The 27,516-nt window shown below is 37.8% G+C and overlaps 1 protein-coding gene across 1 annotated transcript; it reads right to left on the reverse strand.

Annotated features, from left to right (window-relative positions):
• Positions 1-1,656: 1,656 nt before the first annotated feature.
• On the reverse strand, positions 1,657-26,777 carry LOC5570856 (stress-activated protein kinase JNK). The gene is made up of 4 exons (XM_001653316.2): positions 26,357-26,777; positions 3,484-3,599; positions 3,107-3,236; positions 1,657-3,034 (listed from the first exon to the last, which is right to left on the reverse strand). Exons 1-4 carry the CDS (start codon positions 26,387-26,389, stop codon positions 2,174-2,176), a joined length of 1,140 nt encoding a protein of 379 aa, XP_001653366.2. The 5' UTR covers positions 26,390-26,777; the 3' UTR covers positions 1,657-2,173.
• Between the last annotated feature and the right edge of the window lie 739 nt (positions 26,778-27,516).

Here is a 27,516-nt window from a genome sequence, read left to right on the forward strand (position 1 = left end):
TCCCGAAAAATTTTCACTAACACGCGGTTGGACTAGCACGCGCTGGGCCCATAACCTAACAATCGGACTTCTCGAGAAAGAAAAACAAACACGTTCGTTCCAGTTGGAATACTAAACACTAATGACAGCTTTATTCATCTCTCTCATCATACACGGTAAAACAAAGTAAGTCAATTGATAATACACGGAAATTCAAACAGTGCCAATTCATGGTTAACAGGAACCGTGTTGGATAGGGCGGCGATAGTGATCCTCTCCTCTCGGAATGCACGTTTGGGTTCACAACCAGGCAAACGTGCCGGAACTACTCGCGGTGAGTAGTGGTGTTGGTAGATAATCACTTCCTCGGCGGGCGGTACACGTCTTAGTGAGAGCACCAGGCAGACGTGTCGGCGGCGATGACTAGCAGAATCCTCCTTGGAATACACGCTCTGGTTCGGTCACCACGCAAGCGTACCGGAATAGCTTTCGACGAGCGGCGGATGTGTCGATTCCTTTCCTACGGCGGGCGGCGCTGGATCCGGCTCGAAGGACCAGTATGTTGGCGCTGTTAACCGTGGCCAACTCCGGTCGGGTCGGAATGGACTGTATTTTTCGGGATGAAAGGAACAACACCACTGATTCTACTAGTCCACAGTACACTACTACTTTATTTCACTACTTTACACTACTGTTCACTGTACTTCACTGTTACTTTTTACTGTTCACTTTACTATTCACTCGATGTATACTCGCGGCGGGTTAAAACAAGACTAACTCCCATGGTGGAGCGGTCGCGTATTTATATCAGTGCATTCCTGTTCTAGAAGTTTCGACGGTTCTCATTCTCGAAGGTGCTCATTCTCGAAGCTTCTGGAACAGCACTCACTGACGGAACTCACTGGAACTCTCGTCGGGGATACACTCATAAGGAACTCACGGTACTTGAGTTCCTGTTGGTAACTCACATGGTACTCACGCTCACTGTTGATACTTCTGCACTCAGTGACGTAGTCAGGGTGGGTCGAGAAGGGGCCTCATTCGGACACACTTTGAGTCGGACATGTTTACGGCTCGTTCCGTACGGAACAATATCTTTTCTGACAAATAAATACCTATTGGATTGCTTAGCGGTCTTCGACAATGTTGTTCATCGTAAAAATATCTATCGAACTCTGTTTTTGGAATTTTTATAGCGGTCAATGGCCGACCGCTGGTGATTTTTTCTTCAAAATTAAGTATTCCTAGAGTAAATCCCATACACATTTTAAACGGCTGGCGCTAAACTAGAGTTTCACCAATCAAGCTAAAATTTTGCACAGTTGTTATGGAACATAAATGGAACCCGAAAAGTGGACTGGAGCTACAATTTATATTTTCCATACAACCATATCCCAGACTAATGTGCATAAGGGATGGTGCATGACCCCTAAGCATCCTGTACGACCTAATGCAATGGGGTCTTCGACTTCGCTAATATGGCCTTTCGGTAAGGAGCTATATGTTCTCATTTCGCTCATGCGATATTCTCCAAGGCACCCCATCCCTGTTTCCTCCCAACTTTCCCTTTCTGGTCCTATCCCTAAGGGGAAATGATAAAATAGGCTGAAATATGGCGTTGGCACAAATCTCCCGATTGGCGGGGCACGTGCCGCTCTCTGATACGAAAGTCATTTATTTTTTATTATAACAATTTATTTGATCCTAGCTTTGTACATAATCTTTGTTGGGTTTGTTCACTTCTAATCCGGTGTAAACATATCTTTAATCGAATGCAAGGCTCCATATTGCACAACTATCTTTCGCAATATTTAATCAATGTTAATTACTAAGGGCCCACACGTTCAGTCTCATCCTGTAAGGCTCAGTTTTTTAATTGAAATGTGACTTAACTCTTTCTGCGATTGTAGTGATCGATAATTAGAAATAGCAACTATGACAAAAATGAACTCCATAACTCATTTCGAACATTTTTTGCATAAAATAGTTCATAACATAACATTTCTACATCATGAGACCATGAAGTTCTATCCTATAACGATTACGTAAAAACTTGCATTAACTTTAACGAAGAGATTAAAACCTACTCGAGCATAACAGCCATCATAACATGATAAATTTATCATTGCCTACAACTAGTTCGAAACCTAACAGTAAAGTCTGATATGGTTGTGAGCCTCATTCGTCGCCTTTGTCAGCCAAGCGTTTGTGCTTGAATCTCCTTCACATCGCGGAACAGCAGCGCTTTCCACTGATCCAAGCTAAGTTCCTGCTCGTCCAAAGTGTGATCGTATGGCACTGGCGCGGGTCGATTGACTTCCGCCTCATCCAACCAGCAGCGCACGTAGGGATGGGTCAGAGCTTCCTCGACGGTCATTCGGTTTAAGGGATCGATCGTAAGCATCCGATCCAGCATATCCCTCGCGTTACGGTTGTTCACTTCGGAATGGTCGTTTTTATCTTCTAGGAAATCGGAATCTGGAAAAAGTACGTCAAAAGACGGTCTCGGAGTGATGGGCAGTTTTTGGATGTAATTTCTCGTCGATGCAGACGCTCGAGCCATAAACTCTGGCGAAGGGGTGCCCAAGGTGGCGGTAATTTGATTCCATTGGTCCACGTGATCTGTTCCGGGTAGCAACACATGCCCTTTGATGAGCTCCGCCATGATGCATCCAATTGCCCAAATGTCCACGTTTGTGTCGTAATCCATGTTGAGTATGACCTCCGGGGCTCGATAGTACCTAGTGATCACGTACTGCGTCATGTTGAAATTGGTTCCTACGCTTCGAGCCAGACCAAAGTCCAGGATCTTCAGAGAGCAATCCTTGTTCACTACGATGTTGGTGGGTTTCAGGTCTCGGTGAATGATTCCCGCGGAGTGCAGATGTTTAATGCCACACAGGATTTGGTAGATTAGAAATGAAATTCGTTCATGATCCAACGGACTGCCAACCACCGTGCTCAAGTTGCCGTCCATGCATTCCGTAAAGAGGTAGATGTCCCGGAATGAAGCCAAATCGTTTTGCGGCGAATAAGCGTATAGTAGTTTGATGATCTGTGAAGAGTGTTGAAGCTGTTGACTCCGTAGATTCAATTTTATGCCGAAAGAAAGATGAAGTGAACTTACAAAAGGATGATCCAGCGTCTGCAGTAGTTTGATCTCACGGTACGCCCGTTTGGCATTTGTTTGGTTTTCTAATGGTCTGGAGAGTTTCTTGACGGCTACTTTACTCCCGTTAGTCCTATCGATTGCAGCCCTGAAAGGTATTCGTGTTGGAATTAGAAACCATTACATTCTCTTCGTATTTATTGGCATTCATATTTCAATTCATATTTCATATTTCAGTTATTTTTGAATTCTGTAATTCACTCGTACCCGTATGTTTGCATGTGAACGTTATAAATTGAATAACTTTTTCAAATATTGTGAGATAACTATCTCTTACATATGTGATGCCTAATATGCCTAAAAATGTCTAGCCAAGAACATGGTTAACTACTTACACTACTGCGCCTTGAGCTCCAATGCCTAACTGATGAGCAAGCTCAAATCTGTCCGGGACCATGAAATATACCTGCGGTTCGATTGCATACGGTTGATGATTCATGGCGTAAGGTACCTGAAATCAAGAATCATGATGAGATATGGACCACGAACTTAGAAAAAAGTGTTAATCCGAACAGCATGTCTGAAGCTACTGGAAAGTCAACTAATACATCAGTAGCAGCTGCTCAGTGGATGGGGCCTTCCTTAGTCGAGTGGTTAGAGTCCATGGCTACAAAGCAAAGCCATGCTAAAGGTGTCTGGGTTCGATTCTCGGTTGGTCCAGGATCTTTTCCTAATAGAAGTTTCCTTGACTTCCTTGGGCATAGAGTTTCATCGTACTTACCACACGTTATACGGATGCAAAAATGACAACTTTGACAAAGAAAGCTCGCAGTTGATAACTGTGGAAGTGCTTATAAGAACACTAAGCCGAGAAGCAGGCTCTGTCCCAATGGGGACGTAATGTCAAGAAGAAGAAGAAGAAGAAGAAGAAGAAGAAGAAGAAGGAGATAGATGAGCAACAGCTCATAATGCAATAAGAATTGTGTTCAGGATTACGGCAAGTCGACAACAAATCCTACTTGGAATTTGGTCAGAAATCTGAATTCATCTTCTGTTTGAATTCCTCACGGTATTATTTGAATATGTTACCGAAGGTTCTGTTACAGTACTTCTTTTGTTTTTGTAAGAACCCTTTTTTCAAAAATCTTCATATATCGACTGATTCGTTAAAATCGCATGCGTTGGCTCGTTAACCGTGGCCAACTCCGGTCGAGTCGGGGTGGACTCTATTTTCGGGATGAAAGGAACAACACCACTGGTTCTACTAATAATACACTACTGAGCTTATTTTCTCACTACTTTACTGTACAGTTAACTATTTACCCTTTTGGAACACTTAACTTCGCGGCGACAGAAATAGAGCTAACTCCACTACGTGAAGGTGTCGCGTATATATAGCACCGCACCACGCGTTCTAGTAGCACTCAGAATGTTCTAGAAGCACATGGAATATTCGCGATGCGAGGTCACTCACTCGTGGTACTGGAACTCACGAGTGATCATTCGGTTATTCACGGAGTTCATTCGTTCGCTGTGGGTACTCTCGACCACAGAGACGTCGGCAGGGTGGGTCGTGTTGGGGGCTGCACTCGGGTGAGTGCCACGAGTAGAGAATCGAATGAAGCGTGTGTTTTGCGACAAATTGGTAGACGAGGCGGGAACTTCTAGGTAGTTTCAATCTTACTCAATACTGTTACTGTTCTCTATCCTGATGGAAAACAGCTAAAATATGCTGATAAAATGCCCTAATAAGCCTGTTTATAATAAATATTCGAGTGGTTTAGTGGAATACCTACACTCCCGTGCCTAAGTTTGGGTTCACCGCCTAAAAAACATACAAAAGTATTCTGTCCATATCTCTGTGATTACATATCCAATTGAAACTCTCTAAACCGTATTCGAAAGGCAAAGAGTTATTCTTACTTCGTATGTATTTTTCCAAAAACTTTCTTTAAACTGTTTATACTAAATTTTTACCTGAAGTAATGACATTTTTCAAAAAACATACTGAAAAATCATAGTTTTTTTTTTAATTTCTTTATTAGTATTATTCTAAACATTACATTCATTTCTTATATCTAGGTGTTCTGTGTTATTAGACAACACTATCATCCTAATTTGGTAAAACAAATTTAAGGTTTAATTAACATTTTGTTAACAACATATTACATTTCATTTGCCGTAGCAGTTCAGATTTTTTACAGGTGAGTTGATTTCACCTGCTCATAAGAGAAAAAAAAGTTTTTAATATACTTAACCTAAACATATAACGCATTAATCGTGGCAATAGAAGATTGTGACGATTTTTGCCTGAAATTAATAATTATTTTATTTGACATTTGTTCCAATGTTTCAACATTGGATATTCTATGTAACTCATTAGTACTATATCAGGGAGGAAGCTTCAGAATCATTTTCAAAATTTTATTTTGAATTCTCTGCAGAGCTTTCTTCCTGGTCTTACAACAGCTAGTCCAAATTGGTACAGCATACAACATGGCAAGCCTGAAAATTTGTTTGAATATCAAAAGCTTGTTCTTAAGACAAAGCTTTGATTTTCTATTAATAAGGGGATAGAGACATTTTACATATTTATTACATTTGGCTTGAATGCCCTCAATGTGATTTTTGAAAGTTAAATTCTTATCTAGCATGAGCCCTAGATACTTAACTTCATCTGACCAATCTATTGGAACCCCTCTCATCGTGACAACATGTCTACTTGAAGGTTTCAAGTGGTTTATGTGGGAACATTATTAGTTGAGTTTTGGAAGTATTAGGAGAAATCTTCCATTTTTGCAAGTATGAAGAAAATATACCCAAACTTTTTTGCAATCGACTACAGATGACACGCAGGCTTCGTCCTTTGGCGGAGAGGTCAGATGTGAAAATATTGTATAATATTGGTCCCAAAATGCTGCCTTGGGGAACACCAGCTCTTACAGGAAGTCTTTCTGTTCTGATAATTAACCTGAAGTGTACGATTTGACAGAAAATTAAAGTTTTTCAATTTTACAATCAAACCTTCATGCCAAACACTGTCGAATGCTTTTTCTATGTCTAGAAGAGCAAGACCAGTAGAGTAGCCTTCATATTTGTTGGAACGGATCAAATTTGTTACACGTAAAAGTTGATGGGTGGTCGAATGTCCATGGCGGAATCCGAACTGTTCATTGGCAAAAATTGAATTTTCGTTGATGTGGGCCATCATTCTGTTCAAAATAACCTTTTCAAAAAGTTTACTGATGGAGGATAGCAAACTGATTGGACGATAGCTAGAAGCTTCTGCAGGATTTTTGTCTGGTTTTAAAATTGGAACAACCTTAGCATTTTTCCATTTGTCAGGAAAATATGCTAATTGAAAACATTTGTTGAGTATATCAACTAAAAATGATAAGCTACTTTCTGGAAGTTTCTTGATGAGGATGTAGAAAATTCCATCATCGTCAGGAGCTTCAATATTTTTGATTTTTTAATAATAGTTCTCACTTCTTCCAAATCAGTCTCCCAGGCATTTTCGAAAACGTTCTCTTGATTGAGAATATTTTCGAAGTCCTGAGTTACTTGATTTTCAATTGGACTAGTAAGTCCCAAATTAAAATTGTGCGCACTTTCAAACTGCATAGCAAGTTTTTGAGCTTTTTCACAATTAGTTAGTAATAATTTGTTTTCCTCTTTCAATGCCGGTATTGGCTTCTGAGGTTTTTTCAAAATTTTAGATAATTTCCAAAAGGGCTTAGAGCCAGGGTCTAATTGAGAAATCTTATTTTGAAAATTTTTGTTTCTTAATTGAGCAAAACGTTTCTTGATTTTTTTTCTGCAAATCCTGCCATATAACTTTCATAGCAGGATCACGAGTGCGTTGAAATTGCCTTCTCCTCACGTTTTTAAGACGGATCAAGAGTTTAAGATCATCGTCTATAATCACGGATTCAAATTTTACTTCACATTTTGGAATTGCAATGCTCCTGGCTTCAACAATGGAATTTGTTAAAGTTTCAAGAGCATTGTCAATATCAAGTTTTGTTTGTAAGGGAATATTAACATCAAGATTAGAGTCAATAAATGTTTCATATATATTCCAGTCGGCTCGAAAATAATTGAAAGTGGAGCTGATAGGATTGAGAATCGCTTCTTGGGATATTTGAAATGTAACAGGGACATGATCAGAATCAAAATCAGCATGAGTAATCAGTTGGCTACAAAGATGACTAGAGTCAGTTAAGACCAAATCAATCGTAGATGGATTTCTAGAAGAGGAAAAACATGTAGGGCTATCAGGGTATTGAATTGAGAAATATCCTGAAGAGCACTCATCAAATAAAATTCTGCCGTTGGAATTACTTTGAGAGAAAAATCATAGTTAATTTCTTCAGCATTGGATCGACCAAAATTCTGAAACGAGGTGTCATTAGAATCGTAATCTTATATTCTTTGAAGAGCACTCACGATTTTTCTGCGTAAAAATCTGAAAAATATTCAAAATCAATGAAACAGTAATTCAAGTCATCGTGCAAAAGTTTGGGTTCGCCCCTCAGTATGGTGTATCGTGCAAAAGTTTGGGTTCGCTTAAACTTATTTTAAACACAAAAAATCTGTGAAATCTCAAACCAATCATGTACGCGCCATTAATTGCGCTCAAAAAAGGTTTAAACTATAAAAATCGGTTGAAAAATGGCAGAGATACTGACAAAAACGTGCGTGCTGCTCAGGTGAACCCAAACTTTTGCACGATGACTTGACTGACTGCCCAATTGATTTTGAATACTTTCCAGCTTTTTACGCCAAAATTTCGTGGGGTCTCTTCAAAGAATATAAGATTACGATTCTAATGACATTTTGATTTAAAATTTTGCTCGATCCAATGCTGAGGAAATTAGATATGATTTTTCAGTGTGTGATTTGAAAAATGTCACAACTTTAAGTAAAATGTGGGCTTCGTGGCCTTGCGGTTAGCGGCGTCAGTCGTCTAGGCGTATTGTGCCACGGGGTGTGGGTTCGATTCCCGCTCCAGACGGTGAAAACTTTTCGTCAAACGAAAAATTCATCACTGGACTACTGGGTGTTTCGTGTAGTCCATTGCCTAATGTTAGTGATCGTTCAGTCTGTGCAGCTTATGTGCTGAAGACGGTGTAAATTGTCTTTTAAAATTTAGTAGACAAAATTAAAAAACTGTATTGGGAAAATTACATACGAAGTAAGAACAACTCTATGCCTTACGAATGCGGTTTACAGAGTTTAAATTGGACATGTAATCACAGAGATATGGACAGAACACTTTTGTACACTCAAAATAATCCACACGTCACTGCTACGTGAAAAAGCAGGTAGATCATTCCAAATTCATTTTGTCTAGACTTCACCTGACTAAGGTAATGATTACCAAAACCTATATAAACACCAAATGAAGACTTGGTCATTTTTACTGTAGTTAATCTATCGCACTTACGTGAAATGTACGTAGCCATCTAAATTCATTTTGACACTTGCATATCGCATTCATTCTGTGTTTAGCTTAAATTTCAAGATGGAGCCTGTTCATGTTTCCAAGAACTTTCAGTCTGCAAAACGTATTTTATTTCGATTTCAAGGTAAATATGGTTTGAATTCTTGAGAATTCTAGCTCAATCAATATACCAACAAATATTTTCATCAATGTTTTTTTAGGAAACGTTGAACAGCAGGATGGAGTCAACTAGTAAACATCAGTACCGAAAGATGTACGGATGGGACTGGCCCTGGACGGATTTTTATTAGTTGAACGGAGATAGTGCGTTTGTAAATAGTTGATATTTATGGTGAAGATGAATCGAAGCCAAACCTCAAATTTTCAAGAGCACGGATCTGGAGAACCAAACATACGTTTAAGCTGAAAACTTAATCGATTGGTCACTCGCTGGTGGTGACCAATCGATTAAGTTTTCAGCTCAAACGGGTTTTCGGTTCTCCAGATCCGTGCTCTTGAAAATTTGAGGTTTGGCTTCGATTCTTCTTCACCTTATAACTCTTTAATTAGAGTATTTGTGACAGTCAACTGAATTCTTGTTCAGAACTGGATTATGGATCCGGTTTCATTACAAATGAAGTCGGCGGTTTCATTATTGTGCAGCGACACATACTTGAAAAATAGGGTGGCTTCTATAAACATACTTCAATAACTTTTAATGGAATAACATCTAGGATCGATTGAAACGCTTCGTAAAAGCTACGTGAAAATCCATGTAGATGGCACAAGAAACTCCGATGGAACGGATTGGATTCAAGAGTTCATGCGTTCATTTTGTGTTACTTATGATCCACGTAAGTGTTACGTGAAAAGTAGTATGGAAAAAATCCACATATGTTTTCACGTAGCAATGACGTGTGGATTTTTTTGAGTGTATGTTTGTGAGGGGGTGACCCCAAATTTATGCACGGGAGTGTATTAATAAATGAAAACTGAATTTAGTGTTGTAGATTTTAATTCCACTAGAATTTGTATCCTCTGACACATACGCGTATTTCGACCAAACTGTAACTGTAAGTCGAGTCTAGCACTGAAGACGGCTTTACAGCCTTTTTATGTTTTATCTTAATATTGGTAGGGTGATGTATCCATCGTATTAAGCGTTGATCAGTGAGAACCTGCAATTTTGCCAGTATTGCAGCGAATGATGCTGATACAAACCGATGCCAAACAATAGACCATTTCCGTCAGATCTAACCCCCAGTTTTTGTATTTTTCTTCGAAAGACAATCATTTTTAATGAATATTAACGCTTTCAGATTTTGTTTATATGTACTCCTGATTTTCTTACAAATTTTTGAAAACATGGATACTCACCACATTTTGAAAAATAATTCGAGATGCGGCACAGTTTGTTCAACCCTATGGGCATCAGCGTGGTGATTTTGCAACAGTTTTTCGATTCCACCCCTGCATTGGGATGCTTGTTTACATTCGCAAACGTCAAATCAGGTGCGCACTCAAACTGACCGTGATCCCGGTCAGGGCGCCCCAAACAGGAGCGCCACCGAAACTACTCAAACAAACGTTTTTAAACCAGGTTGGAACTGGCGCAACCCGTTCTGAATCACAGTTCCAACTCCAACCCGATTCAAGTCTTCCTTTAGGAAAATATATTTTCCTCCACAGATTCAAAATTCAAAACCACCTCCTAACAACAAATCTCTCATCCACCCAGCAGTTACGGTACCGCTAGTTCTATTAGAGGCTATTTTTTACTATTCATGCCGACAAATGCCATAATCTATCTGTTGGCTGTTGATCCGGAAGATTTCCGCCTTGAGGCAGCAACAGCCGCGCAAGGAAATTTTGAGCGGCTGTTGCTGCCTCTAGGCGGGAATCTTCCGGCATATTCAATCCCTTCAATCCTCGTCGGCACAAAGCAGAGAGATCAGGCATCTGTCGACTACAATTCTTGCGTTACAGAACCGTGTAGTGTTCGGCGGGTGCGGTCATAACTAGAGTTGCATATTTCTCAGGAGCACATAAATGTACTGACGAGCCTCCAACCAAACCGTCTCTCAGCTCATCGGAATCCTAGTGTGCTGCGCTAGACGGAGGCTCACGAAAATTCTAAAAGCGCGCGCAAGCCGATATGCTCCCAGGGAGACTTGTCTCATGCGCTGCTCGGCGCTACGGCTCACCATCGGTATCCAAGTTGTGAAACAACTGCTTAGTAACGAAGATACTCTACGATTTTTTTCGCTTCATTATGCAGGTGTCTAGATGGTCTACATGATATGGTCGAGGACTCGCGATCCAAGAGTTACAATTTCGATCCTCGTTGGAAAGTTTTGTCATCATTTCAATTATTGCGCTTAATTTTAAACAGCACATGTGCCGGAGCGCATGAGACCGCATTGAGACACATCTCAAGAAAAATGAGGCTCACCAAAAAAGGTCTCACAATGTACAGCGCACCCGTGCGCTAGCAAGCAATGAGCCTCCTGCACCCAAGGCAACAGCACGTGCACAGTAACTCTAGTCATAACCGGCCGGCGCGGTGATTATGGCTTCAGGAGCCGTGAAGGAAAAAGGGAGCGAAACCGCAACGGAGCCTATTATGATGAATGAAAACATAAACAAAAATCATCTGGTCATGCCAGCTGATCGTAAATTCACCACAACGTGGTGGCAAAACCATAGGGGAAAAAGGGGTCTGCTTTTTTTCGAGGTGAAACAAATTGTAGGGGACCGAGGGGTGAACTAACGTGCCGCAAGTTTTTCATTGTTTTCTAACAGTTAAAGGCTCCAAAACATATCGGTTCCTTAGGAAAGTTGTTCAGTAAATTGACAGAAAGCATATAAGCCAATAAAATTTTTTCACGGAAATGGTCTATTCTTTACTAAAACGGCTTTCAAATTGTACAATAAGATTTTGATAAATCTTGATCGCCTTTTTTTTGGAAATAATGCAATGAAATTGCATCTTGTCGTATATTCAATTTGTCGTATCGTTCTCATTTCTGTCGCAATCAGTTTTCAGATTCGGCTCATTGTGATATACTGAGTGGTCAAAATACAACACATCAACGATATTAAAAAAAAGCTTTACTAGGATGTATATATCTACGGGCTTCCCCCTCCATTCCCTCAGCATGATGAAATATATTAATATTCATTATTATTTCAACTAGGGAGACTTACGGCTTCGGCACCATTCGACTATAATCGGCAACCAAATTTCAAACGCCAAATATACAGTATTTTTCTATCAAAACACATCAGTGAAAACATTCAGATGATTCTTTGTTCTGCCCGCTGCCCGCTGGCGAGATTTCCGAGACTAAACAAACGATATCGCCGGAGATGTCATCAATTCAAATGAGCACGCCTCAAAATACGACTGATTTGGAGCTGCCGAAGAGATTCACCAGCATTTGTTATGGGAAAGTTGTCGAAGAGATTGAGGCTGCCGACAATAGTCACACTGACAAGGGATGTTCGCAGCGTTGTAAAAACGTTTCCAAAAGCATTTTGACAAGTCTGTCGGTGTGAATCGATAGAGGATTGAGCAACGCATAAATGTAAATAGACAAACACGGAATTTGTCTGCTGATGTCCGAGAAAATTACAAAAGAAGCACAGCATCGGTTTAAGCTGCCGAGAATACGTAAGCTCCCCTATATTAATTGTTCGTCATCAAAATTCAGCTCAAACATATAAACACAATTCCTTTTGGCCGAACAATCATGACATTGCTCACACTTAAGCGAAAACAACACAATCAAAGGAATGGTTTTCTACGCCGAACATCGCGCACACATTGATGCGCACAAGCTTTTTTTTCTCAGTTCGACGGATTGAACTTTGTTTACATTCTCTATTATACGAGGTCGTTGAGGAAATTTCATAAAAAATCGTGAATTATAGAACTTTTACGGCGTGTGAAATCCTTCAGTGAAGATGTACGAAGGTTTTCCATAGTGAAAATAAGTGCCCAGCGAAGTAAGTCACACAGGGGGGCGGGAGGAAAAATATATCATAAAGTAGTGTGACTGGTGTCGGTAAGCATTTCACTCAAATCGTGTTCGTCCATGCGATTTCGGTGAAAATGTGCAAAGTGGATTGAACTGAAGTTATTTATCGAAATACAGTAGTTTTATTGCATTTTTGGTGTACAAATGGACGAACCATAACAGCTTTTACAAAATTACACTTGGAAAATGAATCTGTGTTGCAGGTAAGTTGTAATATCCGTCGTAGGTGAACATTTTAAGTTTGATACGACGAATAATAGTGCTTACGACGAAGTAGAACAAAACCCTAATACGAAAGAGCATGTTCTTGCAACTACTTTTTACTACTTTTTACATTTCAGCTTGTAACGGATTTTTGAAAATGATAATAAATCTTCGAGCTGTTTAGAGCAGTGCTTCCCAAACTTTTTCAACTTTCGCCCCCTTGAGGCCAATATTTATCTGGAATCGCCCCCCTGACATGTGATACAAACATTTTAATTAGCCGCTGTGCGCCAAAAAAATGTCATCGACTCGCATATTCATAGAATCATAATACAGTAACTTTTATGTACATTTAAAAATACTTTCTTAAATATCGATAACCCACAGTTACTATGAATGATTTATTGGACTGTAATTTTTAATAATAATTTTAAAAATAATTTGCGTGCATTAAAGGCTACTGAATCAGTCGATGAAACTTTGGTCCAATTTCAACTTAATTTATGTAATATGCAATGCATAGACGCCTTATGACGTAGTTGGGGGTGAAATTCCCCAAAACTGAACCAAATGCAATATTTTCCAAGCAAACGCCCGTGATTTGTGATTTCATACTGATTTACTGCCATTTCCAAAATCACTGCAATAATTTTCAGAAATTGTGAATAATAAATGTTTGATGTTTCGAGGAACGCATTCTTATCCAATCCAAAAACCCTGAAATATATATAAAAATATAGAATGTTTTTCAACTCATTGTTCAATGCAATTTATTAAAAGAGTATTTTTTTCTAACACCAAGAAAACTCGTTTTTTTTCGGACGTTTTGCATCTTTGAAATGAATCTCTAAAATTTCGTCATATGTGTTTTTAAAACACTATTTGAAAATACATTTGAAGAAATTACGTCTTTGGCATCGCTGGAACCCGATTTTTGTCAGCCTAATTTTTAAAATTTTTTTTTCTAAAACGATTTGTACCACTAAGGAGAAGGCGTGCAACCGGCACATCAAAATGGGTACATTAGATTTTTTAAATTGCTGGCGTCTGCAACATTTTGTGAAAATCTCAAATGCTGTCCGTTTTTAAAACTCACATGATATAAAAAAAACCTGACATTGGGCCTAGGCCACACACATTTTGTGTTTGATAATCATCAAGTGTTGTCTGTCATAATTCTTAAATGGCCATGATTAGAGATATAACGGTTTAAGGTAAAACAGTAATGGAAATAGTTAAGTTTTAAATTGATCAACCATCAAATTAGTGTCTTCCAAAGGTTATGAGTAATTATTTTCAAATGCTCCCGTGTTAGCTTTTTCGCCCCCTTTCTGAATTTTTCGCCCCCCAAATTCTGTTTTACAAATTTTCGCCCCCTTGAGCCTGAAAATCGCCCCCAGGGGGGCGAATTCGCCCACTTTGGGAATCACTGGTTTAGAGGAATACCTATAAGTTGCGTAGCGTTGCGTGGTAACGGAGTAATTCGTAGATTGCATACTGAAAGCTGTCATGTTGGTTACTTTACCACTCTTATCCCAATTGCTTATGGAAAACTATTTTGGAAAGAATAGCAATCCAATCGTAAGTCAGAGACAATTTCAATTGCCGGCCATGTCCATCAACTCCGTTACGAGGAAAGGGAAGGATAATGATGGTATGACATCTACTTAATGAAAGACCAGCGACTCACCGACGCCCTCATAGATGTCAAGCATTTGGATATAGTGTAGGATAATGGTCTAGGATTCACTATAAGCGCGTGATGCGACCGTATTCAAATCAAGTGTATGTGTAGTTGAGTATATGTTTTGTTATTGGGTACAAGTGTGAATGAAATGATTTTATCAACGTTGGGAGTGACGTAGCTAAGAAAGTTAATGTCACTCTATGCGCGCTTGTTTTCCAGGGATGGGGCACAGGTATTTCCCCCTTATGTCCTAGCTAATGAACCTTGGTTTGAGCGCCATTACTCGCTCTTTGAAACGAGAAAATTAATTAACCCAACCCTATGATACAGAAGTAGCCCATATTGCATTGAAGATAAGCAGTTTAATCGGAACGAACTCACCAAAGCCGCTCGTTTGTCCTAACGCCGAATAAAGTTGCAATCTCTGCAAAAAGTTTCAATTATTTTGTTGAAAAATGATCCGCTTCCTCTGGATGGTCCTACATTTTAATTAACGAAATTTGGGCTCGTCGATAAAGCTCACACAATGAAAAAAGCAAAACTGGGCATTTCCTTTTGGTTTTGAATATTCTTTATCTTTGCGTATTACAATGATCATAATCAAATGGAGTTTTGTCACTTTTCTTTTTTTTTTTTTTAAGAGAGCACTGACCGTCACCATAAGATTTAATAATCGTAACTGGTATGTTTTCTCATTACAATTTATCAGAAAAACACTATTTACTATAGAAAAATCTATCCGGGTGATAGCCGAAGCACCAGCGGAATCACGTAAAATCTAACACACTGAAGACAACAAGCCATTCATGAATTCGTTTTTTGCAAAAATAAAACACTTTTATCACTTTATCTCTTTACTAGCCGATTATATTTTTCCTGTTTAGATGAATACCTATAAGTAAATGTAAAACCGAATTTAGTACTATACCATTTAATTCCACTAGAGTTTTTATCCTTCGACAGATACGCGTATTTCGACCTCAGCTGTAAGGCCGTCTTCAGTGTCGTGTATTAGACTCGATTAAATTTTAAATAAATTTTAAAAATGGTTCCAAATATGAGCCTTGACACATTTTATCATGTTAGACGTTCACTTTATCGACAAAAATGCCACAGGGCTTTAAGTTTTAACACTGGGGTTGTTCCTTATTGACATTTTGGAAGGGATACGAAAAAAAAAACCCTAAATTTGAGTTTAAGCAAAGGGGTGTGACGAAATCTCTAAAACCGTAAGACAATGTTTCTTGGACTTAAACCAACGAAAATCATTTAGAAATTTTGTAAACATGTGTTTCTGGTTTAAACTTAAACGTTTGGTACTGAAATATGGATAGGGCTTTAGGACCCTATTAAACTTCTTTCTTACTTGAAGGTAAATATAATTTTCCTAGTAACCTAAACGATTTTTTTGTAAACTGTAAAGTTCGGATAACTACTCTGAGCTGATTAAGCCATAACATGCCGTTTTATCCGAACTTTGGCTGCTTGGGATGTGACAATGGAATACAACGTGGACGTTGCAAGAGTCAAACCGGAAATCCTTCGCTGTTTTTGAGCGTAAAGTGCTGCAGACAGTATTCAGTGGGAAAATAGAAAATGGTGTGTGGCGCAGACGCACGAATCACGAGTTGTATCAAGCGTAGAAGGTGCAAATATGCTTAATACTAGTGCAATACGGCAGGCTTCAGTGGGCTGGTTACTTAGTGGGAATGTAAAAAGCAAGAATTGCGAAAATAATATTCAAGATGAAACCAGGTAAAGATCGACGACTTCGGGGAAGATCACATATACGCTGGCAGTACGGAGTCTTCCACTATGTACATCCAACGTATTCCCTACACGTTCGGGGCAACTGGAGAAGTATCGCCCAAGACCGATGAAGAGCCTGGCAACGGCGTGACACTGTTTCGTCTCAAATTCCGAACACTCGACTTTTTATAGCGATTTTTCAAGAGAACCATTTTTCACAGGATGATCAAACCCTATATTATTCTATTCATCTCCATTTAAAAGTTGTGAGAATATCAATTCTCATTTTTGAGAATCGCCACTGTTCGGAATGAGTCATGTTCGGAATTTGAGATAGGAAGTATGAAAGACGATCTGGTATGATCTACAAGCCTAAGAAAGGATACCATTGGTCGAAATTGGACCATCCTCCCCTTTGCGATACCCCATAAGGCACACTACAGTGTGATGACAAATTTATGCAGACTTCCAATCAACGCATTATGTCACACGGCACACTTCCCCACAGCAGGTGTTGGTTGGTATACAAACCGGCTTATTCATCGAAACGAATATACCTAATAATTTCCCGCTCAGCTTGTGCTCTGTTTACATTCGTATAGCAGCTCGGCGCACGTGATTCGGTTTAGGATCAACGCGCGCTAGCTCTCAATTTCTCACTGTTCAGCACGCCGCCGGGAATCGCCTCGCTCACCACATTTAAGCGTGAGTCATACTCATGCGCTGGATGCTCTCCGATTCCGACGTCGTCGTCAATGCGCGGAATTTCTTCAATGAAATCATAGCACTTCGTCGTCATCGTTTGGATGCATACGTCATCGATATACGATGTTACGGAATGATCGTGACGTGATTGTTTCCAGTTTTGTTTGGCCTTTCCGATTCCGAGAGTCCAATCACACGCGTATACGTCATGAGAGCGTGGAGGCACGTAGGCACTTTGTTTAAACTAGTTGTGCTCAGTCTCGTTTGAGTATGATTAAGCTTCGATTCTGTTTTGGAAAGCACGGCCCTACACCGGTGCGACGGCATCGGTGAACGTTTGCGGTTAGTGGCATGGGCGTACCCAGGGAAGTCAGGGAGGGTACAACGGCAGAGAATTCATAAAATTCGTTACGAAAGTATTTTTGGGGTCTTCCTCAGCATTAGTGGATAGCGTATCATCGTTCCTGCCACACGTTATACGAATGCACTATACTTATATTTAGGTAAAGAAAGCTCTCAGTTAACAACTGGGGAAGTGCTCATTGAACACTAAGCTTAGAAGCAGGCTGTGTCCCAGTGAGGACGTAATGCCAATATTAATCTTCCAAGTACTAGTCTGGCACACAAATGGCACCTCAATTACGCCGCAAGATTTTTTTCCTTAATACACTCCCGTGCAAAAGTTCGGGTTCACCCCCTTAAAACATATAAAATTATTCTGTCCATACTGTATCTCTGTGATTACACGTCCAATTGACACTCTTTTTGGCACATTCGAAACACAAAGAGTTATTATTACTTCGTATGTATTTTTCCAAAAACGTTTTTACATTTTGTATACTAAAGTTTTACTTAAAGTTGCCACATTTTTCAAAAAACACACTCAAAAAATAAGGCTAATATCCTCAGAATTGGATTGATCAAAATTTTAAATCATTGTGTCATCAGAATCGTAATCTAGTATTCTTTGGAGAGCACTCAAAAAATTTTGGCGGAAAAATCTAAAAACTATTTAAAAACTATAAAACAGTGATTTAAGTCATCGTGCAAAATTTTGGGTTCACCCCTCAGTATGCTGTATCGTGCGAAAGTTTGGGTTCACACGAAAATACTGTGAAATCACAAACCGGGCGGGGATATTGACAAAAAATATTTGCAAAATTCTAAATTCAAATAAAACAAAATTCAAAAAATACATACGAAATAAGAATAACTCGACAACTCTTTGCCTGTCGAATGCGCCAAAGAGTGTTTGAATTGAACGTGTAATCACAGAGATATGGACAGAATACTTTTGAATGTTTTAAGGGGGTGAAGCCAAATATTTGAACGGGAGTGTGAATAGGTGGTTTTCAGGTTTTGATGCTTATGTGGTTTTCAGTAACCACTTCTTTTCAATTATTTCTTAAAAATACATCTACTTTTATCTTACTACATCTTGAATAAGCCCTCAAGATATGTTTTTCATAAATTGCTCCTAATATTTCTTTGAGAACCTGCTTAAATAACTTAATGGGGACTTCAGGATCCCTTCATTTTTCTCCTCCTTGGCATTACTTCCTATTTGGAATATGGTAAGGGCCTTCCTTAGCTGAGTGGTTAGAGCTCACGGCTACAAAGCAAAGTCATGCTGAAGGTGTCTGGGTTTGATTCCCGGTCGGTCGAGGATCTTTTCTCAATGGAAACTTCCTTGATTTCCCTGGGCATAGAGTATCTTCGTACCTGCCATGCGATATACGAATGCGAAAATGGCGACTTTGGCAAAGAAAGCGCTCAGTTAATTACTGTGGAAGTGCTCATAAGAACACAAGCTGATAAGCAGGCTCTGTCCCAGTCGGAACGTAATGCCAAGAGGAAGGATAATGACTTTTTTTTTCTTAATTGCCACATATAGGCAAGCACGATTGTATTCTGCGCCCAGAGAAGTCACATTACAACGGATCCTGAATCAACTGTTACGAAAAGATTCTGAATCGACAGAGAATCGAACCGAGACACCTTAAGCATTGTTGTAGCCGTGTACGTTTCTACTTGGCTAAGAAAGGTCCCTAGAATCCTTCTAAAGATTCTTATTCTGATAATTTTCTAAAAAAAAGTGATCGACCTAATGAAAAAAAAAAAAACAATCTAAAGATATCTTTGTAATACCATCGGAGAAGTCTACTGAAGATTCCACAAGCAATTCCACTTAGTGCTGAATTACTGTATTTCTTTCAGAATTTTCTGAGCAATTATACAAGGATTCCTAAAAAATCTTCCATGGCTTTCACAACTCTTGAATTTGTTAAATCACTTCCCAAGCAAATCTAAGGACTGTTCATTTTATAAAGTGGACTATGTTATATCTTTTTCATTTATTGATAAAATCGTAATCGGTTTTCTGCGCATCGTTTAACTATTATTCTTCAATTTTATGAAAATATCAGATCCTAGAAAATGCTTTTGTTTGAAAAGCTAAATAGTTTTTCCTAAAACTCCTAAACTCCTCCTGAACAGCTTATCAAAGTTTAACATTTTTTTCACAAAACAAAAATCCTTATTTTTTGAACAAATTGTATGTTTGTATCCTTAACCAACCTACTAAATGTGTAGCTTTAGAAAAATAAATTATATTCCACCATTCTCGGATATTTGGTAACTTTAGTGATTTATCCATTTATGGCAAAATTTGCTAACACACCATCCTTCTACTCCCAGCAGAAGAGAAAAGTAAAAAGCGTGTTCAAAACTAGTTTAGATTACTAAAGAAACAATATTTGTATAAACGAGAGCTAAATCGTGTGTTTAAACCGCAGTCTTAAGTATTAATTTTACTCTTAATGATCGTTTTTCTAAAAAGTCTCATACTTTTAAAATCATGTCGCATATTTATCGATCTACAGCAAACTATAAACGTTTTATCTGAATATTTCAATTGGTAATCTCAGAATAACATATTACGAAAATAATATTTGGAAAATAAAATCGATTTTGATACAGCAGTGTTGCCAATTTTGATGATCTTCATTGTGCTTTGAAAAGTCTTCTAAAATTAAACCAATTGTTTTTCTAATGTGCTTTAAATGTGACGTGGGGACTAAATAAGTAACTCTATGAAGGCGTAAGCTATTTTTCACATTAATACTATTTTCGCACTTCCATCAGGACGTATTTTAAAACAAAAAAGTTCTAGTCATATCAGTTCCCTTCATATTTGAAATATTTTTCTCTAAAAATATCGGGGAAAAATAATTTTATTATATCTGTAAAACTGTTGTTCCAAAAATAACTTGATTTTTTCCATCAGGCTTCATATTGATGATGCTTTCGTAGAACAGTCCTTTTTCAAATAAAAAAATTTTGATTGTCGAATTTTCCAGCCAATTTCTAACAATCATTGATTTTGATGACCTCAAAAAATCGAACGTTGTTCCATATTCGTGTGAAATTTAATTGTTTTGGAGAATAGTTTATAATCACAACATTGTACTATACTAGTCGAACGATGTACAGAAAATCGATGGAAATTTCATTGATCAATTAAAAAGATACAGCATGCACAAGGTGTCCATTTTATAAAATGAACAGTCCTTATAGACATAGGCATGAATGCCCCGAGATAGCGACTAATCCAAGTTTTTTTTGTCTTGAATTCCTCAAAAAATGTTGTAGGGTTTCTTAGAAATTTGCTAGAATATGTGAAGGTGTTGCCTTAGAATACTATCCATGGACTCCTTTTTGATATTTTATTCAGGAAGTTTCTTCACCGATGTCTTTTAGTATTTGTTCCAGGTCTATATTCTAATATTCTTCCAGGAATCACTGAAGGAATGCATCATAGAATGCCTACAACAGTCTCCCTGTGGAAATTTGTCCAGCTTAATTTTAAGAATTTAAGCTGTTTTATTTTTGTCAAGTCTTATTCAAGATTTCCTGTGGAGAAAAACAATCCAGAGCTTTATTCATAAGCTCCTACAAGCTGGTTTTTCAATCCATTTCTTGAGTACCGTAAAATCGGGTGTAATTGATCAGAAGGGTGAAATTGATTATCGTATCACAAGATTTTATTTATTCGTAATGGAGCACAACTATCAATGTAAGTTGCAGTAAGTTAACGTTGTTTGTCGTAACTATTGTCGAATTGTGTGTTGTGAAGTTTTTTGCGTTAGAGAATGTTTATTACTATGAAAATAATGTAAAATTTCAAAATCATGCACGGTGAAGTATTGACAAACACCTATGAACTTCTATTTCTAAGCAAGGATTTGAACATGGTATGAACCTGAAAGTTTGTGAGGATGCTTGAGATATATCCCCAAACCAGATTTCATCACCAAAACTCGTACCAATTAGCTCAAATGGTTGAAATAGTTGAATTTCTGTTAGATATAATTGAATTCTTTAGGAAATTGCATACATTTAGGCGTTTTTCACGTAATTCTTGAAATTTAACTATTCGTTATTTATATAAATATTGCATTGTTAAGAATTTGACAAGCATATTCGGATTTAGGGAGCTCAAATTTATCATGTAGAGTTGTTTAGAAAACTAACAATAATGGCATTGACAAGTGATTAATTTCACCCCGAAATGAGATCCCCTGATTTTTTATTTTAGATATATTTCTTAACACTAAAATGACGTTTGTTAGAAAATTTCGGTACATGAGTCGATGAGGCTCACCTTCGTACTTATTTCCCTGCATTTAGTTGTTTTGCTTTGTTAACATTATAGAAAACAAAATAGAAAAAACGTGAAAAATGATCAATTTCACCCGAAATTACGGTACCTCCAAGATTAATTCCAAAAAAAAAAAAAAATGTAACATTTGATTTACGCAGGCAATAATCTAGCGATTCCTCCAAGAACTTATTTTATATTTTTGTTTCTGGATCTTCAAATTCAAACAGGAAACGTACGCGGAAAAGAGATTTCCTGGGAATATTTTTTCTTTAATTTCTTGAAAAATAACTTAAAGATCACTAATAATATTGTGAAGCATATATAAAAGAAATTTCTCAGAAAATTTTGAGGATTTGTTGAGAAAAGTCTTGAAAAAATCTCGAAATGAACTTTCGATAGAATTAGACAAACGATTTTAAGTGATTCGGAAAAAAATATAGACTACTTTGATTGGTGTTAATTCTGAAAAAATCTAATAAAAGCATTTATGAATTCTTGAAGAAGTTCTCAGGCGTGTCTTATAACGATAAGAATCTCCAGTAAAAATATTCAGGAAGTAATCCACAGTTAAGTATAAGAAAAATTATCAAGAGTATTTTAAATTAGAGGCAGAAATTTGTTATAATTTTGAAAGATATTTTTAAAATTAAGCAGTGTCCCTGAAACAATCTCTAGCGGAAAACATATTACATTATAAAATTTAACCCAAGATCGGTCACATGAGTGTACTGAGTACACGCACCCTGAAAAAAGTTCACTTTTCATGCACAGCTCGAGCGAGGTGGTGTCGGCAATGGCTAAATGCGCGACCACTCTTGAGTTATGCGACAATACTTCAAGATATCTGCTGAATAATTCCATGAGGAATGATTGAAGAAATCCGTTGACGATTTTTTTTGTAATATCCTGCAAACCTTAAAAGTTTATACAGGAACCTTTGTTGAAATTTGATTGCGCTTTTGAAAAGAATATCTTTGATGGAGCTCCTAGAGTTTTTTGTTCAGGAGAGCCTTAAGTTGCTGGCCTCTGAAAGAACTGAGAAAAAAAATCTTTATGGAGAACTTTCCACAAAGTGCCTGCGATCCTTACGGAACGAGGTAGACAATTTTACTGCAAATTTCCTCAGGTTGATGGGACTAGCCAGGGCAAAATCGGCACTATAATTGTCAATAGGGTCACCACTAATTCGTTTCGTCAGACTTTTTTCAAAGCGTCCAAAGGATCAAGTAGCTTTTTGCCTCAACTTTTACGTCCTTTATTGTGTTACGTTTCATGCAAAGTCAATCACTGAAAACAGATGTTCATATTGTTTCCAATATTAATTTCGTAAATCAAGATTTCGTAAATATAATGCCAATTTAATTTACCATACGAAATATTTGTACTTGACGACACAATTTCTCGATTGAGCAACATTATGAAATCATTATGAAATTCTCGTCTAAACCAAATCACACTGTATGATAACTGTTTAGTATTACGAAACTGACCATTTGCTCGACGAAATCATTAGTTGTTTCTGCAATAAAATAATTTCATACACTCATTTCGTGGAAAAAAAAGTTTTATCAAGTGTGTTTAGTAAAATGCATGAACTCATTTCCTCGACTGCATTGAAGCCCTGAGAGCTTATAATGTTTTACGAAGGATTCGTATATTATGTCTCAATGTTTGTTCTCAATACGAAATAAACGAATATCGTTTGCAAAATGCTTGATACAGTAGGGTAACCAATATATTTTGGATCCTCTTTAACCAATATATTTTGGATCCTTTGGGCCATTTTTTATCAAATTTCCCAGTTTAAATCAAAAGGTTTACTTAGGCTGCTTTACACTTACATCAACCGTTTGTATTTACATGGAAATCGTCTGAATTTTGACTGAAATTTATTAAAATCAATCGGTTCATCCATGCACCATTCTTTTTCTTCTCTCTGGCGTTACGTCCCAACTGGGACAAAGCCTGCTTCTCAGCTTCAGTTACAACTGTTATTATTAACTTCCACAGTTATTAACTGAGAGCTTTCTTTGCTAATTGACCATTTTTGCACTTGTATATCGTGTGGCAGGTACGATGATACTCTATGCCCTGGGCGTCAAGAAAATTTCCAACCCGAAAAGATCCTCGACCGGTGTGATTCGAACCCACGACCCTCAGCTTGGTCTTTCTGAATAGCTGCACGTTTACCGCTACGGCTATCTGGGCCCCTATCCATGCAACGTTACACACAGAAAATGAAGCCGTGAGTATTTTTATGTGAGTATTTTTATCGCATAGAAAAAGTTTTTTTCTACATTTTGGCATGTTCATTGACTTGGTTGCGCTGTGCAATAATTAAATTGAAACAAAAACCCAAAATCACTTCTTTAAATTTTCCAAACATAAGATGAAATTTATCCAGAATGAGTCGAAAAAAAAAACAAATAAAAATCGTGCTCAATAATCTCCGATTTGGATTACATTTTTCCCATGTAGTTTTAAATTGTTACACTACAACTTCTTCATATAACTTTTTTTTCTAAAATCAACAGTTTCGGAGATGGATTTTTTTTTAATAAATTGCAAGTTATTCTTGAGTCAAAATGATCGATTTTTCTATGGAAAACACGCATTCTACCATACCAAAAGTAGAATGCGTGTTTTCCATAGAAAAATCGATCATTTTGATTCAAGAATAACTTGCAATTTATTTAAAAAAAAAAAAATCCATCTCCGAAACTGTTGATTTTAGAAAAAAAAGTTCTATGAAGAAGTTGTAGTGAAACCATTTAAACTACAAGAAAAAAATACACTGATAAAATATTTAAAGTTTTCTCATGAAAAATTCAAAAATTAAATTTAGATTTTAGATTACACTAAACCCCCATTTTTATTATTTTTTAAATTTTCATTTTAGAATCTTCTTAGGAAACAGCTGTTTGGCACAAAGTTTCATGATGGAGAAATTTTTAATAAAAACATTTTTCTGAAAGCAACTTTTTGTAGATTCTCAAAATTTGGATTTTTTGTCAAAATTAATACGTTTTGACGATACAATAAGTTTCTTGAAATCATTCTAAGCCATATAATGATTATCATGATCACCTCTCTAGAAGTTTAATATATTTAAAAAAAGGCTATTTTTATTAGTTATTCGCGATTCTCCAACAAGAAAATTAAGTAACTGGAGATAAATATGGCCTATACCTAATGTATTTTTCTTGAAAAAAAAAAAAAAAATGATATCATTCAAAAACGGCTACTCTTAGAGAAGTAATCGTGATAATCATTGTGGTTTAGGATGATTTCAAGATTCTTATTGTATGATAAGAACGTATTTATTTGAAAAAAAAAAAAAAATCAAAATTTTAAAATCGGCCAAAAGTTGTTCTTAGAAAAACTTTCCTATTAATAATTTCTCCATCTGAAACATTGTCCCACACATCTGTTTCTTATCAAGATTATATAGTGAAAATTTTGAAAAATATTAAAAAAGGGGTTTTTGTGTAATTTAAAATATAAGTTTTATTTTTAAATTTTTTCATAAATAGGGTAAATATTTTTCAAGTGTATATTTTTTCTTGGAGTCCAAATGGTTCGCTCCATTTTCTTCATAGAACATTTTTCACAAAAAAACAATTGTTTCGAAATTAGAAAATTTCCATTATATAGCATGCAAAAACTTATAGGCCATTTTCAAAAGTTATTCTTGAGTCAAAAGATCGATTTTTCTATGGAAAACACATATTATACCAACCGTAAATATGTGCAAAATTTGCTGCATACCGAAGATGGACGATTTCAGTGACTAACCTATTTGACATGGAATTCGTCATAACAAGTGTTTGCTTACAATTTGGAGATTGAGTTTTATTTCGAAACTGGTTACATAAATGCTATGAAACTGCTTCGTTGCAGAAAACAACACCCCCCCCCCCTTGATGGAAAACCTAGCACCGTCCATGATCAGTGATAAGATGCGCGATGAGCGCTTATAGCTTACAATCGAACGAGAGCAGACTGCTCGTTTGGAGAAGTGAGCGCAAAAGAAAATCCGACCGACGGGACGCGACGGGATGTGATATCATCAATTAAAAACAATGAAAGCATGGGACAGGCGCTAACCAACCATATGCAAACACCGGAAATAGAAGGTCAAGAAGATTTGCTTGCACTCTATTGGGGAGGGGAAACAGGTTACAAATAACGAAACTCGACATCCCACTGCTACTACTTGCTTTTAGTCTTTTTAGCCGGTAATAGTTTGATGAGTAATCAATTCACACGCATTCCACTCTGTTCTCATGGTCGCGTTAATAACGGCAGTCGCCGCAATCGGAGGCGGGTTGAACTACATATTCCAGGTATTTCACATTTTGTTAGGTCTTCTTCTCGACATTACGTCTTTTTTTTTCTAACAGAGCCTGACAACAGCCTAGTGTTCTAAGAGCACTTCCACAGTTATTAACTTAGTTTGTCAAAATTTCAACGTGTATATAATGTGGCAGGTACGATGATACTCTATGCTCAGGGAAGTCAAGGAAATTTCCATTACGGCAAGATCCTGGATCGATCGGGAATCGAACCCAGACAACTTCAACATGGCTTTGCTTTCTAGCCGCAGGCGCTACCACTAGGCTAAGGAAGACCCCACAATTTGTTAGGTAGCTAGCAGGATTTTTGGAACTTGTATTGGGTCACCGACTAACAAGTTGTTATGCTTCGATTCTACACGCTTACGTTTTGATGATGATCATTATCTGATGACGGTGATATGACTAAGATCACTCACCTCGACGTTGTTCAGATTGCCTCCGTCTGCCATTCCGTCCCGCGGTTTGGCTAATTTATATTCAAATTAGCGTATTCACCGGCGTTGCGGTCACCAAACAAAGGAGTTCCACTGTATTCTACTCCGCTCTAAATGTCCACGCGTTAGACCAACTTTACTCTAATGGTTATCGAGTCCGTTTTGGAGCATATCACCAACCGCAATTCTCGCACTTTCTCACTTCTAATGCTCTAAACTTTAAATGCAACCACTTCTCACCTTCCCGAAAAAGCTGTCGCGCTAAGTGTGGGGGAGTTCACGTCCGCTCGAACTGGATTACCGCTGAAGACTGCGCGAACGACTTAAAGTACGACACGTCCGAAAGAGAACAGCGCGCATCCCTCGGCGGCAGGCTCTGGATCAGTGTGTATTGTGGTGAAGCAGGAGCACACCTATTAGCCGCTGAGAAAAGAGCTGAACGCGGCGAGTTTTTAACCGATGAATCATACCTAGCCTTAGTGCTGCTGCTGGTTGTCTGCACCAATCGCGGTGGTTGCTCGCGTTTCGCGCTTTGTCGGCGTTACGACGTTATCGCCAAATTCTCATGGGGAGGCGTTATGGTGACTCCCTCTCTCCCTTTCTGTGGATGGAGAGACTGGTTTTGAGCCTGAGGCGCTTCGCGGTTTTGCGCCAGTAATGTCGCTCACTTCCAGTTTTTTTCTGCGCGTGTGTTGTTTAGGTTCAGTGCCATTCAGGCCTGTCGGATGGAAGTTCGTTTGTACTCCAGCTACAGTTAGGTACACTATGGGGGAATACTAGGGCAAGGGATCTAGTTTTCGACCTTGTGCTAATTTTCGAATCATTATTGAAACAATTGTAATTTAAACAGTGAAAGGATTCTTTAACTAGTACGCTATGGGGCTGATGTGAAAATTTCAAATTGCTGGTATGTGAGCATGAGTCATCATTTTTTCATGATATTTTGAAATTTGCTTCACTATTCGTTGTAGTTGTAGGGGAATATAAAATTTGGAACATTGTGGGCAAAGTTCTTCTGGAACATATCTGGATCAGGTAGGTCAAAATCACCTAAACTTCTCTTATATTGCCACGATATACGCGTTGTATATTTAGGTAAAGTTAGGTTAACTTTATTAAAAGCGTAAATTTCTGAACTGAAC

The sequence above is a fragment of the Aedes aegypti genome, chromosome 2 (genome assembly GCF_002204515.2).
Source record: "Aedes aegypti strain LVP_AGWG chromosome 2, AaegL5.0 Primary Assembly, whole genome shotgun sequence".
Taxonomy (NCBI): domain Eukaryota; kingdom Metazoa; phylum Arthropoda; class Insecta; order Diptera; family Culicidae; genus Aedes; species Aedes aegypti.